The sequence below is a fragment of the Arvicanthis niloticus genome, chromosome 7 (assembly GCF_011762505.2).
Source record: "Arvicanthis niloticus isolate mArvNil1 chromosome 7, mArvNil1.pat.X, whole genome shotgun sequence".
NCBI lineage: Eukaryota > Metazoa > Chordata > Mammalia > Rodentia > Muridae > Arvicanthis > Arvicanthis niloticus.
The window spans coordinates 12,616,889-12,636,566 of record NC_047664.1 but is presented as its reverse complement, the minus strand read 5'-3'; the positions used below and the strand labels follow the sequence as shown (position 1 = coordinate 12,636,566).

General features: G+C 39.9%; 1 protein-coding gene across 3 annotated transcripts in view; it reads left to right on the top strand.

The window, feature by feature from the left end:
* Nucleotides 1–19,678, top strand: part of Atf6 (activating transcription factor 6) — a 166,917-nt gene that overhangs the window by 9,932 nt on the left and 137,307 nt on the right. For 2 of the 3 annotated variants that reach the window (XM_076937940.1, XM_034508907.2), the window contains exons 2-6: nt 2,628–2,704; nt 4,135–4,222; nt 7,111–7,211; nt 14,012–14,138; nt 14,812–15,015. In XM_076937940.1, coding sequence (XP_076794055.1) covers nt 2,628–2,704; nt 4,135–4,222; nt 7,111–7,211; nt 14,012–14,138; nt 14,812–15,015 — 597 coding nt within the window. Of the gene's footprint in view, nt 1–2,364; nt 2,458–2,627; nt 2,705–4,134; nt 4,223–7,110; nt 7,212–14,011; nt 14,139–14,811; nt 15,016–19,678 lie in introns of all 3 variants that reach the window. The other variant, XM_076937942.1, reaches the window with a different exon arrangement.

Here is a 19,678-nt window from a genome sequence, read left to right as displayed (position 1 = left end):
TTCACCACTGCCTCCCCAATGCTGGGATTATAGGCATGTACCACCATTCCTGGGTGTATATGAATGCATTTAAAAATTAGTTCACTAATTATTTCAGTCTAACACCTTATAGTTCTTCTAGCCTTACTCTGTTTCAGAACCCTCCCCCTGACAGTGAGGCACCTCACTCCAGTTCCTTTAGATAGATTTATTCGTTTGCTTCATCAGTTAACAGATTGTTAACTGGAACCGCTGCTAACTGTTGAGGCTTCTCTCCCATCTGTCATGCTCTTCTCCCTCCCACCAGCTCCATCTCATTGGCCTCTAGGGAATATTGCCACCTACGTCAGACAACGTGCTGTTCCCCACCATACCATTTCTGTGGGTGCCAGACACTTTGCTGCAGATGACTATGCAGAAACTCTGCAGCCTCATTGCTCTGCTGTCTTAGATGCTGGTATCTTTGTATTGGGGAGGCTAGGGAAGAAAAAGACAGATAGGAAAAGGAGGAAAAATGGGATGAAATGTAAGAAGCCAGGTTATGGTATATAAACATACGATAAAAAAAAAAGCTGATAGGATTTGAAGGTAAATCTAAGAGAGAGAGAGAGAGAGAGAGAGCATGGGAAAGGAGTAAACATTGGTTCTAAGGTTTGTGGCTTGAGCCACCAGGAGAATTGAATGTCATTAAGTGACTATTAGAAACAGTAGAAGGAATACCACCTCTATTTGGAGTGTGCCAAGTTGGAGTTACTTTTTAAACAATCCTGAGATGTAAACACAGTGTGTTCCTTACGCTTCTTGACATTATCAGCTGGATATACATTTGGGAATGCCTGACATAGAGATGTGTTTTAAAGCCTTGAGTTCAGTGAAGTTTCAAAGAGAAAACATTTGATAGAACAATTCATGCTGAGCATAGGGGCAGTTTCACGTTAAAGGGATGGGGAACCATTAAGGCAGGGTCAGCCAGTGAGGTGGGAGGAAAATCAGGTGACTGCTAAGTGAAGAAAATGTTTTAGTTAATAGGAAAGGATCAGACTGTCAGATGCTCGTGATTGGTCAGGAGAGGCTGTGAACTTAGTAGTATGGAGGTTACTGGTGACATTAATAACTGCTGTGGATGGAGTCAGGTGCTTGACTGAAGTAGGTTCAAGAAGGATGGGGAGAAATGAGAGACAGCAAATGCAGAAAACTTGGGGGTTTTACCCTGTACTTAAGGCACATCCTCACAGTCATCTTGCATGATTTTTGGAGTAGCCTTTTCTGACAACTGTGTGGGTAGTCTGGCATTCTTACTACCTAGACACTATTGCTGTGCTTTATTTTAGTTGGTAAAAGAGTCCTGTCAGTGGTCAGTATCTTCATTACTGTTCTGTTGTTTTATGACACCATGGCCAAGGCAACTTATGAAAGCAAGCATTTAACCGGGGGTTTACTTACAGTTTCAGACAGTTATTTAGTTCATGACCTTTGTGGCTGGGAGCATAGCATAGCAGCAGGCAGGGTGCTGGAGCAGTAGTTAAGAGTTTATATCCTGATCTGCAGGCAGCCCTTGAGACTGCATCTGGTGTGGGCTTTTAAAACCTCAAGGCGCACCACCAGTGACTCACCTCCTCTAACAAGGCCATAGCTCTTAATTCTTCATAAACAGTTCACCAACTGGGGACTAAACATTCAGATGTATGAGCCTTTCGTGGGGAGCTGGTATTCTTGTTCAAACCACCACAGTCAGACAAGTGAGCTGTGTAGCTGAGGAGTGTCCGCATGGAGGAAATCACCGCAGGAGTTTAGTGCAGAGGAGGAGCTGCAGCCGGGAAACTTTGAAAGTTCTGAAAATGGTAGGGAAGGGAAGCTTACAGAGCGTATGAAGTATTGGGCCTTGTCAGCACTTTGACCTTCTAAAAAGTTTTTTTATGTAGATTACGGAAGAATCTTTCTGGTCCACATTTTTCTTGGTTTATAAGGAAACTTCACTAGAAATTAGAATATACTTCAAATTGCTGAAATTTAGGCGAGTCTTTTATTATCTAGATAAACATGTCTGTGTGTACTTAGTGTATTGTATGTGCATGTATGTACATATGTGTGTGCATGTAGAGGCCAGAGGTCAATGCGGGGTATCTTCCTCAGTCATTTTTACCTTTTTTTTTTTTTTCAACTGAATTTTATTGTATGTGTGTTGGCGTGAGGGTGGGCAAGCCACAGTGTGTGTTCAGAGGTCAGAGGACAACCACGTGGGGGTGGGGTGGGGTGGGGTGTTGGTTCTCCTTCTGTCCTCACATGGGTTCTGGGGACAGAACTCCGTTATCAGGCATGTACAGCAAATGCCTTTGGCTGCTGAGCCTTCTTGCCAAGCTTCCACTTTCTGGTTTTGTTTTTAAGACAGAGCCTCTTACTGAAGCTGAAGGTCACTGATTGGGCTGGCGAGCTCTAGGAAGTCCATCTTTCTCTGCCTCCCCACTGCTGAGGTTCCAGGTAGATGTAGCTGTACCCAGATTTTTGCATGCCTTATGGGGAGCCACATTGCTTGAGCTTGCCAGCAGCAGCAGTGCCTAAAGGAAACGAATAGATCTGCCAAGGGGCAGAGCTTGTTCCTCTCAGACTCCTGAGTGACAGTAGCATTTCTTTTCCTTTCTTTATTCTAGAGTCTACATTGTTTGCTGAACTTGGCTACTTCACAGACACTGATGATGTGCAGCTTGATGCAGCACATGAGACCTATGTAAGTACTTATGGTGGAGAAATAGTGAAAACTAGATGTTTCATCTCTACTGTGATTAATGCATGAGGGTTTCCAAATAGTAGGTTTGGGCTAATAGCTAAGTGACACTATTAACCATGAATGTTAGTAGCTCTTTTGTAGTCAATAAGTACAGAGCTATAAAATTATCTTGGTCTTGGTTTGAGAAGCCTTGTTTACTTAGCATATGTTTTGTCTTAGGGGTGAGTGACTTTGGAAAAGTCATTTGACAGCCTATTTGTTTTGGACTCAAGGCTTCACTGTAGTCTTGGATGGTCTCAAATTTACTTTATAGCTCTGGCTGGCCTGCAGTTGCTAGCGGCCCTCTTACCTCAGCCTTTGAGAACTGGAAGTCTAGGTGTGAGCTGTTAGCCGAGTCCTGTTTCCTTATCTTTACAGATCCTTTGCTGCTTGTGGGGACAGTGGGATTAAGAGGCACGTGTGAGTCATGTGTCTAGTCAGGAGGAACTTACCAACCTCATCCTCAATAGCTCTGAAGATTAGTCGGACCTTTATTTTTACTTTTGATTGGTTAGAGAACTAGGTAAAAGCTAGTATTGTAATACTTTGGGCCATCAAAATAGCTTAGATTTTTTTTTTTTTTTTTTTTTTTTTTTTTTTTTTTTTTTTATCAGTCTACATAGGTGGCTGGCTTATAGAATTCTGAACTTTGCCTCTTTTTTTTTTTTTTCTGTTTTTCGAGACAGGGTTTCTCTGTGTAGCCCTGGCTGTCCTGGAACTCCCTCTGTAGACCAGGCTGGCCTTGAACTCAGAAATCCTCCTGCCTTTGCCTCCCAAGTGCTGACTTTGCCTCATTCTTGAAGCCTTTACCTGCTGAGCTTGTCTTGTTGGCCCTAAACATGGTTTTTGGGTTTGTTTGTTTGTTTGTTGAACTTACAAAAATTTTACAAGTTTGAAAATCACAGAATTGTAGGGTGAGAAAGAACTCCCTCCTGTAGCTCTCATCGTCTTTATGACTCCTGCGTTGTTTCTGGCTGTGTCTGCATTCTCTCTTCTATAGAGAGATGATATAAATAGCTATTTGTTTGGACTTGTTTTTCTTAGTAGCAAAGGGAAAAACAAATCTATCTTGTTGGATCTGGATCTCTCTTATGACCAAAGACTCATTTTGTGAATCTTTAATGGTCTGTTTCCATTTAAAAAAAAAAAAAAAAAAAAAAAACCACCACCAACAAAAAACCTCACAAATTTTTTAGTTGTGGAGCCTGTTTCCTTTTCTAGTTCTCATCTTTTGGCGAAAACAGAATTGCTGTATCTCTGGGTTCTCTAAGATCTGCAGTGTGGAGCAGTTGGCTTGAGTAGTAGTCATTATGTTATCCATGGTGAACGGTGCCTGATGGTTTTATTTCACAGTGTGAAATTTTAATCATTTGCTGATTTGACACCTACAGGAAAATAATTTTGATCATCTTAATTTTGATTTGGATTTGATGCCTTGGGAGTCAGACATATGGAGTCCCAGCAGCCACTTCTGCGCAGGTAATGATGTGCTTGCCCGTAAACACTCTAGCTAGACTCATGCTATTGAGTGGTTAATACTCGGAATTAAGTGGGTCAGAAAATGCTGGCCAGCAGGGCTTAGGAAATGAAAAGGATGAGGCTAGGGTTACCAGCAATTAGGAGCCTCATCGTGAGGGCCCTGAATTTTCTGTACATCCTTTTGAGGATGGGCACAGCTTGGCTAATACTATGTTTTTTTGAGTGATCAAAGTTTTATAATGACAATAGAACAGGAAATTGGATAAAAATATCATTTGTTTCTAATGCTGGTTACTTAAGGTGTAATGATGAACCTTTCACAGGCTGTTAATCAGGGCAGATCAATACACCATAAAATCCTTGTTATTTGGACAGAGTTTAACTACAGTTTACAACAGTTTACTTTGGATTTTAATGTTCAATTTAAAATTTTAAATTTAAAATTGATGTGTGTAAGTGTTTTGCCTGTATGTATGTCTGTGTACTGCTTGTGTGTCTGGTGCACAAGGAGACCAGAAGAGGGTGTGTGATGCCCTGGTACTGGAGATACGTGATTGAGACCCACTTTGTGGGTGCTGGGATTGAACCTTGGTCTTCTGGAAGATGAGTCAGCTCTTAGCTGCTGGGCCGTCTCTCTAGCCCTAATGCTCACTTTTTGTGAATAAAACCTATAATTCCCTCTTAGCCTTGGCTAATGTGACTGCACATGAGAATCGATTCAGAAGTTTCATTTTCCATAACTTTATAGAGCTTCTCAGCCACTCTGGCTTTGTCTACAGTTTTGTTATTTAAAACCAATGAGCCATGTAGGAGAAAAATTAGACTTTTATTTTCTTTGGAAGAAAATAACATTCTTATAACTTATAGCTTTTTCTTACCAGTACATCTTATCTTCTTTAACTAGATATAAAAGTTATTATTCCCTTTAATCTCTATTAATTTTTTTTCTGGTATGTGCATGAGTGGTGTGTGTGTGTGTGTGTGTAGAGGCTAGAGGGCTTTTTTTTAGAGAAACAGTTTTAGATTGATTTTTTTATATCCGAGTATGAATGTTTTGCTCACATACATGTTTGTGCACCATGTGTGTGCCTAGTGCTTTCGGAGGTCAGAAGAGGTTGTTAGAGCCCCTGAGTAGTGAGAGTTTTCTTTAGAAACACAGAAATATTATAAGAATGTGTTTTTGTTTTAATACCAGATATAGGATATGGGGCTGCTTCAGATTGCCCACAGCAGATGACTATGGTTTGCCTTGTGCTCTAGCAGGGGAGTGATTTGCCAGCTGCAGATAGTTTCGGAAAGTGTCTGAAATTTAGAATTCTGGGGATTCTTCAGAGGGAATATAAATGTTAGGGCACCAAGAGGTGGGGTGGATTGTTGGTTGGTGGTTACTTGCTGTGTGAGTTGCGGTTTGTAAGTAGTTGTGTGCAAAGAAAAAAACAAGAAGAATTAGTTATCCTGACAGTGAAGATCAAACTGGCCCCAAAGAACTCAACACCCCTCATCAGCAGAAAGTAGTTTAATGATAGGGTCCCCTTTCCCTCTGTCCTTTTTTCTCTATCTAGTGTTAGGGGGTTGGAAGGGTGGAAAAAGAGGGGTAAAGGGTGGAAGAAAAGAAAACCCACAAAGTAGCCAGAAGTCTGATACACCCTAGAGCTGGAGTTATGGACCATCGTGAGCTGCCGTGTGGGTGCTGGTAATCAAACTCAGGTCCTCTGTAAGAACAAGTGCTCGTCACAGCTGTCTCAGTTCTCTGGTCCCCTTTGTCCCTTCCCAAGTTATTTCTTTGCAGCAGAGCCTCTTCCTGACCCCAGAGCTCATGCTCTTTGGCGAGGCTGGCAGCTAGCAGTGCTGGTATTCTTAAGGGAGCTTGATGAGGTTGGGCTTGAGTGTGTTCAAAGAGCCTGGAGCAGGCTGTCATGGACAGGAGAGCTGACAGGAGAGACTGAGGGGAAAAGGTCTTCTCCTATCTTCTAGTCTGCTTCCTTCTTCGTCCCTGCATACACCACCTAAAAGGAAGCGGGCGTAGAGATCATTCGTGTCATAGATTAAAGGAGTGGAGGGAAAGTGGACATAGAACCAGCAAGTTTTCCCAGTAAATCCTTTTTATCTCTGCCCTTCCTATTCTCCTTCATTTTATGTTCTTATTTTGCTCAATCCCTCATAGAATGTGAGTTACATGAGTGTTCTCCAGTCCAAATTCCTGATCCATAGACTTTGGGAAGTTAATAAAATGGTTGTTTCAGCAAAGATTTAGTTACAGGGTAGTAATAGAATACTGGGTTGGGGGTGTAGCTCAGTGGTAAAGTGTTTACCCAGCATGCACAAAGCCTGGAGTTTTATATTCAGCTCCTCAAAAAAACAACAAATGATAGTAACAGCAATCAACCAAAAAACCAAAAATAAATAAAAAAGCCAAAAATCTAGAGTGAACGTTGACCTTGTGTTTTTATATTGTGAGGTGGAAGCAGGAATTGATTAGATGGATGAGTTCATATAGTGAAGGGGAATAGATAGATAGGCTTTAGATGGGAGAGTGCTGTTTATTTATGTTTCCTTTCTGATTCTGGGTGATTGGCTTTTTGTATATGACATAGTACTGAACAGTTTATAGATAGAGTACAATGTTCCACCTGCTCTTGTTTCTTAGCTAAGAAAGCCAGTGCAACTAGTTTCTTCTTTCTCTCCAGAGAATTGGTGTAGATACAACTTCCTACAGGAGTAGAAGTGTACCCTGTTTTCTGATCTTCAGTTTTTCATTGAAATGATACATTTTTGTAACCTTGCCCCCACTACTAATTGAATTTTCAAAAATTGTACCTTTTTATTCATCTTATTCTAAGTTTGTATGGATTGCTGTGTAAACCGTTCTCCATGTCTTTCCATGACAGACATTAAGGCAGAGCCCCAGCCTCTTTCTCCGGCTTCCTCCAGTTGCTCCATCTCATCTCCTCGGTCCACAGACTCTTGTTCTTCAACTCAGCATGTTCCTGTAAGTGGACAGTCTTTTGTGATGAGTCAGGCTATAATGCTATCTGGAAAATGGGAGTGGGGTGGGGAAGGCAGTTGACATTAATGTTTTGAGTCACCTTATTCTTCTGAGGACAATGAGACTTGGCAGGGCCTTTTGGGAGTGAGAAATCTGTTAGCCTCATGGGTTCCACTCCCTCTCCTTTGTTCTTGCTTCTGTACTGCCTAGCAATCTTTGCTTGCTGGCTTCCTTTTCTTCCTGCACCTCTCTTTCCTTATCCTTAGAACATACATTCTTTAAAGACTTGGAAGAATGTTAGATTTATTAATTCCTGAGTAATAGAGTTCAGGAGTTCAGGAACTCCCACCATTATCTTTTGAATGAGCTAAGATCTTTACAAAAGTCTGATAGCTTTGGAATGCATTTCTCTCCCTCACAACAAAAGCTTTGAGGTCAAGAAAATAGAGTACCTGTTTAAGTAATGGGAAAGGTAAAGTACAAGAAGAAAAATCAAATTAATATTTCATATATTGTAACTTTTGTACATTGAGACATCTTTATTCTGTCAGGTTCTATATTTAGCAAACTTCTAAATTTTGGTAATTCTGTTCACTTTGTGTGTGTGTGTGTGTGTGTGTGTGTTTAGGTAGATGACAACCTTCAGGAGTTGTTGGTTCTTTCCTGCTGCCGTGTTGCAGATCAGCTGAGTTTTTGGGACTGCACAATAGGCATCTTTCCCCGCTGAGCCATCACCTCTCCAGCCCTCTTTTCACTAAAATTCTAAGAATAATTTTTTTTTTGCTTTTGCTAGGCCATCAGCACCTGACCTTAGGATAAAAGCTGTTAGGATCTTAACTGGTTGTCTGCCTACCAAGTCTCCAAACCTTTCTTAGTATAGTCATCTTTAAAGACAACTCTTTTAAAATTACAAAAGGTACCATGTCCTTTGCCTTAAAACCATTTAATAACTTCCTGGTGCTCCAAGTGTGGAGTTCAGATTCTTTGGGTGCTGGGTCCTCCATGATCTGCCCATTACTTACAAATACTTTCTAGTCATGTCAGTCTTGTTTTTGTTGTCCTTCCCATCCTCACACACCATTTAGCTTGGGCCCTGTGAGTTTCTTTTGAGACCAGTGCACTCGTCTCATCTTGCAGCCTGTGCTAGGCACTTTGCAGCACTGCAAGTGAGGTCTCTGTTTTTACAGTTGTAGGTTTTTCTGGTTTGGTTTGGTTTTTTAATGAATCAGCATCTAACTATATAAGTACTTGTCTTGCTGCTGTGACAAAACCCCTGACCAAAGCAACCTAAGGAGTAAAGGTTTATTTTGGCTCACAGTCTGTCATGGACGGGAAGGCTTGGCTGCAGGAGAGAGAGGCTGCTGGTCACATCGTGTCCATGGTCAGAAAACAGACAGACGAACATCCCTGCTCTGCTTGCTTTCTCTGTTTCTGAAGCCTGGGATCTCAGCCCATGGAGCAGGGCTGCCCACATTTAGTGTGGGTCTTCCCACTTGAGTCTAATATAGAAGCTCTCTCAAGCTCTGCCTAGAGATCTGTTTTTTTTTTTTTTTTAAATTAGGTATTATATTTATATTTCAGATTTTATCCCCTTACCCCACTTCCCCCCACCACCCAGAAACCTCCTATCCCATTGCCCCTCCTCATGCTTCTATGAGGCTGTGCCCCCACCTAATCCCCCCCCCAATTCCTACCTCCTCACCCTCACATTCCCCCCCACTCGGTGTTCAAGGTGATTCTAGATCCCATCAAGTTAGTAACCAATATAAAACAGCACAGCAGTCAAAGGTGGCTTCGAGCTTATGGTCTTGCTGCCTCAGCAGCCCAAGTGCTAGGATTACAGGGTTCTTTTAAAGGTAGAGTCTTACCGTGTTGCCCAGGCTGGGTTTCAGTGCAGGAATGTGCCACTATGTCTGGCCTGGGTTGTTTTCTTTCTTTTTTCTTTTGTTTGTTTGTTTGTTTGTTTGTTTGTTTTTGACGCAAGGTTTCACTGTGTAGCTCTCTCATTATGGAGAACAGGTTGGCCTTGAACTTTTAGAGATTCTTCTGTCTCTGCTTTCTAGGTGTCCAGATTAAAATAATAACCAGCATACCCAGCCTGGTTACTATTTTTTATTTTTATATTTATATAAAGCGTACATGTATTTATTGTTACTTTATTATCATTATTGACCCTACTAGTACTGCTATTGTTGTTGCTGCTCCTCCTCTGTGTCCTCATCCTTTTTCCTGCCTTTTACTTCTCTTCCTCCTTTCCTTCTGTTCTTCCTCCTCCTGTTACTCAAAAGTTTTTTTTATTACTCATAAAGACATTCTCTAATGTTTTTATTCTTGTTCTTTTGCTTACATTGCCTTTTTATTTGGAATGATCTTAAATTTCCAAGTATATTGTGGGCATTTTTGTCTGAGCCATTTGAGAGTCAGCTGGCCAATGAACTCCAAATTCTATAATGTCTACCTCCTGTGAACAACAGTATTTTTTAAACAACAATACAACCATCAAAGCCAGGAACTAAATATTGATATAGAACAATAATTTTATACGCAGCCCTGTAGGCCTATTTGTTTTAGCTATTTTGTTTGTTTTTTTATATACCTTTACCTCTATTCCAACCCTTATTTCTTCCAATCCCCCAACACTAGGTAGAAGAGAAAGAAGGTTAGAGGGGAAATGGGGCGTAGGTCTCTTTAAACTACTTCCTGCTGCCTAGGAGCAAGTCTAATCTTCATCTAGTCAGGATATCTCCAACTTCTTTTGGTCTCTTTTCTCTCAACTGACATCAGCACCTGACCAAGCCACCTCAGTCAGTCAACAGGTTCTTCAGGGCAGGAGCAAGAATTAAAAAGAAAAAAGACAGTTAGATAACATTGTAGCATGACCCCAGCCAGTTCTGAGGCTAAGGCCAGTTTATTTTCTCCCAGTCTGCTTTTATACCATTTTAATTACATGTCAGTTCTAGGTTGAGGAACAAGTAAGACAAAAAACAAAGTCCTGTTTCTAAGGACTTATCAGGATGACCAAGATATCTGAACCTGCTTCCCTGCCCTGGCCCATTATCAGATTCTGAAGTCTATTTCTTTGTCCTGGCCCAAAGTCAGATTCCTGCTAAGGAGCCCGGAGCCCTCCACAAGCAGCAACAGCAGGAACTATCAGGACAAACCGCCAAACAGCCAGGCCTCTTCCTCAGAGCTCCCTCAACCTTCTCTGAGCTCTGACAGTTTTTTCTCTCTCAGGAGTTCCCAGAATTAAACTCTCTGCAGTGGGCACAAATCATGCCCCTGCTGGAGCACGAGGCAAACAGTCTGCTGCTGTGGATAATCTGAAGCAGGCCACACCTGGGATTAAAACAAAAACATGTTCACATAGCCTAACTGGGTTTTAAAAGAAACCAAAACTTTCACTACACATCCCTGTTTAGATTGTAGCTCCCATTAAGATTTAGATCAGCAAAAGCATCAGGTTATATTGTATATGGTTGTCTTTCTGCTTTCATTTTAAAGAAAATTAACGTATTCTGGAACAAGTCTTCCTTCTTGACTTTGTGCTTTGTTTTAGCTATTTTGTTTGTTTTTTTACCTTATCATTTGGACTGCCAGATGTTTTCTCAGGATTGTGGCTATCTTTTGTTTGTTTGTTTTGGGTTTTGAGACAGGGTTTTTTGTATAGCCTTGGCTGTTTGGCTGTCCTGGAATTCACTCTGTTTACCAGGTTGACTTCCAACTCAGATATACACTGCCTCTGCCTCCCAAGTCTTAGGATTAAAGGAATGTCTCACCACTGCCAGATCTGTTTTTGCCTTTTGAGATAGGACCTCACCTAGTTCAAACTGGTTTAAAGTTGGTATGAAATGGAAAATGACCTTCAACTTCTGATTCTCCTGTTTTCACCTCCCAAGAGCTGAGGTTACAGGGGCAGGCCACCCACAGTCTATCTACCTTGTCATTTATTTTTGATGATAAAACTTCAGTTTGATGACAATTTCAGCTTGTCTGCCCTGTTACTGGTGATCACCTCAGTCAGCTGACAGCATCTACTAGACTCTCAGCTATGAAGCTGCTCTTTCTCTCTTTGCTAGTTGCCAGTAGTTTGTGAAGAAGGTACTTTTAAACCATGTTAAAAAAACATTTACTTTTTTATTTTGTGTGCATGATGTATGGTTATTCATGGATGGCTTTCAGTGAGTGTGTGGAAGTCAGACTCTTTCTACCACGTGGGTTCTGGGGTTTGAACTCAGTGCCTTTATTTGCTGCTCCATCACTCTGATTCTTGAGTTGTTTTGTATTTAGCCACTAGGAGTCTCTTTTTATGGCTCCTGTGATCTTTTACTATGTTTCTGTTGGGCTCAGCCATCTTACATTAAGGCTGTCTCCTGAGCCATTGCCCAACCCTTGCCGTGACTTCTTAGATCCATGGTTCCCCTTGTGAATGTGTTCCCAACCCTTATGGTGCCTGACAATGCCCGCAGGCATGGATGGTGGTCTTGCAGCCCCATCTAGTGCCTGATGGTTAACTTATTCTGGAAGGAATATTTTCTATATGAGTGTTAACACAAATTTTTCACAAGGTAAAGATAGATCTCAGATCCATTTGAAATTTCCTTAGTATGTGATTTGAGACACAGGCTCAATTTTATGTTTCTCTAAATTATTATCGAAAGATTTATTCCAATATCATCTATTAAAAGTTTATTTGTCCCCTCACTGATTTCACTTACAAGTATACATTTTAAATTTATACAGATGGAATTATTATTAAACATTGGTTTATTGTTATTGATTTATATTTTGAGTCTTGAGACAGTCTTGCTTTGCAATTCAGGCTAACCTTGAACTCATGAACCTTTGCTTCAGCTACTTGAGTGGTGAGGTTATAGGTGTATTCCACATGCCTGGCTTCCATTTACTTTTAAAGATGAATTCATATTGCTCTGTATATATCAAATCTGTTGTATCTAGCTGCACATTTCAAAAAGCATTCACTGTATTTTACCCATACTATGAAGAATATGTTTTTTTAAAAATAATATTCTCTTATGGACCTGTGCTAGAATCCCTTTGGGATGTATGTCCATGTGTGGAAAAAGTGACAGGCTACAGATACTCAGTTTGTCAGTGTTTCCTTAGCTTTCCCAGAGTTGCTATAGGCACTCTGCAGGCCTGTCAGCCATGTTTGAAGAGCCTGGGAACTTTTCTGCTAAGGCTGATTTTAACCAGTGTTCTGTTTTTGTTTTTTTTTTTTTTTTTTTTTTTTTTTTTTCCCCAGATAGTAAATCTTTTTGTTGTTGTTTACCTTTCATTCCTTTGATTATTGGTTTACAGACTGTCTCTAATTTCATTATGTATTTGTGATCTGTAAATAGTTTAATCTTGTCTTTTGACAGTTGTGTATGGATTTACTGTCTGTCTTTGTGTTATTTACAAGAATCAGTTGAATGATTAAGATACTAAACTGTGTTATGTGGCTTTTGCATGTGTGTTGTAGAAGGAGGCTGGTTTCTTAGGAGTACCTCACTGAGGTGAGACAGCTTTCAGTCTTCTTGACCTAACTAAGCAGGTGGCTGACCTGAGCCCCAGGGATCCCTGTCTGCACTTCCCAGCCTGAGGTTAGAAGTGTGAGAGGGCAGTATTTACCCTGGCTCTCAAGTCTCAAACTCTTGCTGGGTAAGGGGGTTGCTAACCTCATTTTCTTGTTAACTATCAACTTTGTAGTCTTCGTTAAGTAAAACTTCTTAATTTTCAATTACTCATATATCCCCCCACATATACCCTCTTTCCTTCTTGGCTTCATTTTGAAGTATTTTGTTTGTTGATGTTGTTTTTTAAGTTTTCTTTTAGATTTTAAAATTTTATTTTGTATGTATCAGTGTTTTGCCTGTATGCATGTATGTGCACCTGTGTATGCCTGGTGACACTGGAGGTTAGAAGAGAGTGTCAGATACCCCAGAACCAGAGTTTAGATGGTTGTGTGTCACTGTGTGGATGAAGAACAAGTATTCTTATCTGCTTAGCTAGTTCCAGGTCCCAATTTTGAAATTTTAAGAAGTTCTGCTGTGTTTGTAGGCCACAAAGATATTTCCCTGCATTTTCTTATATTAACCATATAGTTTATCTTTAACGTGTAGATTCTCTATACCTTTTGAGCCTCCTTTACTATGTGTTATTAGAAGGGAATCTTAGTTTTTCCTATGTTACCCTAACAAATATGACAGATTCACTGAACGTTAAGAGATAATTGTTAAATGTCAGTGTCATCTTAATACATCTTTATATTATCTATCCATCCATTAAATAAAATGTTTATTTTAAGATTAATCTCCTTTAAATATTATGGAAAAAGACAGTGTTGATAAAAAAGAATTACTAGAATTATTTTACTTTTGAGATCCTTTTAAGGATGAATAAAAGAAATGGGAAAGGTTATTAGTGACAGCTCTAGCCTTATGGTGAAGAGTGTGTGTGACTACAGACCAGGTAAGGTTATTAGTGACAGCTCTAGCCTTGTGGTGAAGAGTGTGTGTGACTACAGACCAGGTAAGGTCAGAGTGCGTGGGAAGAAGTGGGAACAGATGAACGATTTATGCTTATTATTATGTGAGTACAACACACAGATGCTGCCTTTTGAATGTCTTTCCTCTGAGGTCCGTGAGTGTTGATTTACCAATAGTCACTTATACCCTGTCTTTTCTTCACATTAAGCTGTCTGTGGCACTTTTCTGTTTATGTAAAATCTTGTTCTCTTTTTAAAGTGATTTGTTGCTCAGAGATTATACCCGTGCTCATTAGTTGTTTGTGTTTTGCTGCAGGAGGAGTTGGATTTGTTGTCTAGTTCTCAGTCTCCCCTCTCCTTATACGGCGACAGCTGTAATAGCCCCTCCTCAGTAGAGCCACTGAAGGAAGAGAAGCCTGTCACTGGTCCTGGAAACAAAACGGGTATCTGTCGGTCTCCCAACTTCTATTATTTCTATTTTAGACAACTTAGGTTCCATATTTAAAAGGCAACTCTTGGATTAAGCTTATGTTTATTAAACTGGCTGTGTTTTTAAATTAGTCTATCATTTGATTTGATTTGATTTGATTTGATTTGATTTGATTTGATTTGATTATGTGTACAGGTGTTTTATCGGCATTTGTGTATGTGAACCAAGTGTGTGCCTCCTGCCACCAGAGGCCAAAAGAGGGCTTCAAATCCCTGGGAACTGGAATTGCAGACAGTTGTGAGCTGTTCCAGAATCCAGGTCCACTTGAGAAACAACCAATATTCTCAAAGCCCCTAATTACGTGTTATTTGTTGTTGTTGTTCTGAATGATAATTGTGAAGAGGACAAGGGGGAAAATCTTTTGTGATGGTCTTTGTTGTCATAGGTGGAAAATAATTAAAATAGACTTGGATTCCATTGTCTTCAGGAGAGGTTACAGAGGTCCCATTAAGGACAGTGTGTGAGGTGATGCCTCTCACCTCCTTACAGAATAGCTGCACTTCCGTATGCTCATTGCTGGTTGCTACTCAGAAGTCAGGGGACTTCATACATAGAGGAGAGTATGTGACATGTCTTTTCTTAACTTTCTCCTCAGATTGATTTCAAGTTTTGTTTTTTTACTTCAGAACATGGATTGACTCCGAAGAAAAAAATTCAGATGAGTTCAAAACCTTCAGTTCAGGCCAAGCCTTTATTACTTCCAGCAGCACCCAAGACTCAAACAAATGCCAGTGCTCCAGCAAAAACCATCATCATTCAGACACTACCCGCCCTTATGCCGCTGGCAAAGCAGCAATCGATTATCAGCATACAGCCTGCACCCACCAAAGGTACCCACGAGACTATGATGCTCTGTGCTTATTGGAAAGAAATAAGGTTTAGATTAAACACTTTATTTTAATTTGTGTTAAAAATTTTGAGCATGTGCCATCACATCAGGAAATGTCCTTGGTTCTAAGGTTTTTGCAGAGACGACTAATGTGGTTTCTGGCCTTGCAGAGACAGAACTGCAGATCATAACTGTTGCTTCTTTTTTCTTACAGCTTTTATTGTGATAATATCTGTATTCAAGGTGCTGTTGTTATTGTTGTTGTTCTTCTTCTTCCTCTTCTTCCTCCTACTCTTCTTCCTCATCCTTCTCTTCCTCTTCTTCCTCCTCCTCTTCCTTCTTCTTCTTTTTCTTCATTTCTTTTTCTCTTGCCTTTTTGAGGCAGACTCATGTTTCCTTAACTGGCCTGGAACTCTATAAGTAGACCAGACTGGCTTCAAACCAACAGAGATGCTTGCTTCTGCCTCCTGAGCACTGGCACTGAGGGTGTATGCCCCACCTGGCTGAAGCTTTTGATACGAAACCACTTAGAATGAGGAAGACATTTTGGAAGACATTTGTATTGCTATTTTATTCTGAGATTATTCTGGCTGTGACCTTTTTGTTTTGTTTTGTATTTTTTAGGGGTGTTTAGGATTTAAAATAATAAGGACCATTTCAAATCGGGGTTGTGCTGAACAATAAATCTGGCTCTTAATTTCTGAGGAGACTGTGTAGTTTGATAAGCAGGGCATTGAACTAAGTTTCAGAAGACCTGACTTGCCAACTTAGCTCAGAATTGGTGTTTTTCTATATTTTATCCACAAGATGGCCTCATGCACTTACGATTCTACAAGAAAGTCAAATGGATGTCAAGAGTTCATAAACTAGTGAAAGAAATTCAGGTTGAGGACTTGATAATCTTGAGATATGTGACATCTCTTAGGCAACTTAGTCATCTCTGTACTTATATTAATCTGTGTACACATGGCTAAGAGAAAATCTATGCAGTATTCATTTCTCAGAATTGAATTTATTGGCACTAATTAACTCTAGGAGTTTAAGGGCATGTGTAAATAAACATCAATGTCACATTTGCGTTTATAGTCATATTTGCTTTTAAGATTGGCTAGCTTATTTCTCTGGAGCATGGTTTCAATGGGGAAGGCTTCATAAACTTGATCTCCACCATGGGCAATAGAACACTGATAAAAAGAACTAAACAAAAGAGTGGATGTATTGGTAAAAACCTGTTCCTGATAAAAGAACAAAACTAATAGACAAACAATTTGAAATGCTTGCCTCATTCAGGAACAACATTCCTATTTGTTTTTTTAAATAGGAAAAATAGCAAGACTGTGGAATAAGTGTCCTTGTGATTTGCAAGTGGATGTTAAGGGTTCATGCACTCTTTGAAATAAGGTACAAGATTTAGTGTATATTCATAAATGGAGTTTTAGGACTAGTACCTAAAACATTTCCAAGACCTCAAAATGATTTGTGTCTTTCCAAAGGCCAAGAATTGAAGTTCATGAAGAACCTCACTGTAGTTTCCACAGCTATTAAAGCACATGCAGCCAGAGTATTCTGTTACCATGGCAGTGTGTAAATGAGGGAGTACCCTCAAGAGTTTGCTGTAAGCTCTTGGCTATGTTCGAGGGATAGGTGATCATTTTTGGTTTTGCTTTTTTATTTTTTTGTTTTTCAAGACAGGGCTTTTCTGTGTATCCTGACTGTCCTGGAACTCGATCTGTAGATCCGACTGGCCTTGAACTCAGAGATCTGCCTGCCTCTGCCTCCAGAGTGTTGGGATAAAAGGCGTGCGCCACTACTGCCAGTCCGAGATCTATAACAAAACACAGATTGTTCTTTTCTGAGCAGCTTATCAGTTCCAGAGATTAAAGTCATACATTTTGAATTTCAATAATTTAATATGATCTGAAAGCTATATTTTTATTTTTGATGAACATGTGCCAATAAAATTGTTTGTTGTTATAATATAATCTTTGGTATAACTATTATAATCTGAAGATTAATATGCATTTTTATACTTTTAAATTTTGAACTTGGAATGAGAGGAAGAAAGTGCTGGGGAGATAGCTCAGTCAGTAAAATGCTTGCCATGTAAGCATGAGGACCTGAGTTCAGATTCCCAGCATTCACATAGAAAGCTGGGTGCTCTAGTGCCTCTCTGGAAGTAGGAAAATCCCTGACCATCCTGTCTACCTAATTGATAATTTCCAATTTCAATGAGAGACTATCTCAAAAAATAAGGTGGAGAGCCACTGAAGAAGTACCCAACAGCAACCTCTGGCCTCCATACACATGTGCATACATGTGAAAACTTATATATGCATTTACCACATGGACAGAAAGGAAAAATGGAACAGATGTAATTCCTACAAGTTTAAGTTCAGATTCTCTCGTGTGGGGTTAAAGTGCTTCGAAATTTGCTTCCAGTTAAGTTTTCTGACTTTACAGTACAGTGTCATTATTTTCTACTAACTTCTGTGCTGGTCTAACTCACCTGGCATTATCCCTTGAATTCTGCTTACCTGAGTTGTAAGTCTTCTGTGGCCTGTAAGACTGTTATACGTAGTGCAGTTAAAAGATGGTTAAAGCCTAGATTTTGTGAAAATGTAGACCTAAAATTGGAAGTAGAGCTGTTACTAAGTCTGGCATTGTAAGGGTTGGTAATTGATGGCTGTGTTGGTGGGGGCATCATGAAGGATAGAGAGGAAAGTCTCTTGCGTGACTTCTGTGTTTCTGTCAGACTTCTTCGATGACATTACAAATTACTGAAATTAGGGGATACTTAGAGAGTAACATGTAATAGAAGGGACGCCAGAGTGAAGCCAAGTGATCTGGCTAACCAAATCTTGGTAATTAATGATAACATCTCTTCTAAAAAATGATGAAGTAATCAGTTCTATTCTCAGAACTTTACCTTCTAATTTGAGATTTAAATTTGTATAAATAGTTACATAACAATTATGAGAACTAATGAGTTAACAATATATGGAAGCTACTGTTAAGCAGAAAACATGCTGATAATGAACACATGCCAGACTGTTGTCATGCACCATCCTTCTAAGTGCTTAAATGCCTTATCTTATTTAATAGTCATGTGTCTCCTGGGGCAGGTATCAATATTTTCATTTTATAGGTGAGAAAGACTGATGCAAAGAAATACTTGATCACATTGACACAACTATGCTATTTTAGAGAAAGTACGTATGCCATAATGTTTGATATATAGTTTGAAATTTTTGAAGAACGTTAAACAGAAAAATCTAACCATCAAAATTAGTGGTCATACATAGAAGCCTTTAGTTTTGAATTCAGCTGTCTTTCATTGAGGGAATTTACATAGAAAGTTAGAGAGGATTTTGAGCATGCCACAACGGATAAACAACCCTTTGGTGTGTTCTGTTTTATGTGTTTCCATATCAGGAACAGTAGTCACTATGTTCTGCTGCTAACTACTGAAGGCTCCAAACAGTCCTTTGCATTTTATCTGTGGTCAGGTCAGCACTTAGCGAGTAACTATGAGAGTCTTCTGGTTTTGAATATATTGTAATCAAAATTCATTGGCTCCTGCCATATTCTCTCTCTCTCTCGATTTTATTTATTTTATATATATGGCAAGTACACTGTAGCTGTCTTCAGACACCCAAGAAGAGGTCTTGAGAATAGCATTGGATCCCATTACAGATGGTTGTGAGCCACCATGTGGTTGGTGGGAATTGAACTCAGGACCCCTAAGAAGAGCTCTTAACCGCTGAGCCATCTCTCCAGCCCCGCCATTCTCTCTTGAAGTTGAACTTGCCTAAAGTATTTAGAGGGTCCTTGGCTTAAATAAAGTGAAGACAGTGGGGAACGTTAGGGTGTAAAAGTTTAAAGATGGCCTGGAATAAAGGAGGGAGCAGTGGTTTGGTAGGACGTGAGCCATCGTTGGTGTACAGGCTGCCTTGGTAATTCTCTATCTCCCCAGGCTGGGAGAGAGCGGTGGTGAGACAGAGGACCATAACATTTGGATTCTTCCTCTTTTCTTTTTTCTTTTCATTTATTTCCCTCTCTTCCTCCCTTTTTTCTTTCTTTCTTTTTCCTTTCTAGGATTTAAACCTAAGGCCTTGGTCATACTTGGCAAGTGCTCTACCACCAAACTCCCAGCCTTCTTTTAACTTTTGATTTTGAGACAGAGTCTCATTATGTTGCTTAGGCTAGCCCTGAATTCACTTTGTGACCCTAGCTGGCCTTGAACTTGTGATCTGTTTTCCCCAGCCTTCTTAGTAACTGGGATTATAGACCTGTACCATCAGGCACAGTTTTGGATTACTTTTTTAAAATTAATTTAAAGGATCAGTACAAATATTCACAAGTGTTGTTTACCAATGCTTTAACTCTGTAGTTGGGGCTGCAGGTTTGATTTTTTTTTTTTTAAAGTAATTTTATGTGTTTATTATCTCATTCGTTAACCTTGGAATAGACTCAAAATTTTGAACAATGCTTAGAGAAGGAGATTTTTGTTTTATTTTAAAATCATAATGTCAAACTTAGATTGTATGGAACATTGTTTCTGAGAATGTTGTTCTATTCTCCAAGGGTTGGTTATGCCAGTGGTTCTGTAGACCGTGGACCCTGGACTGTATGTGGTCGGTGATGGGGATGTGACGGAGAGCAGT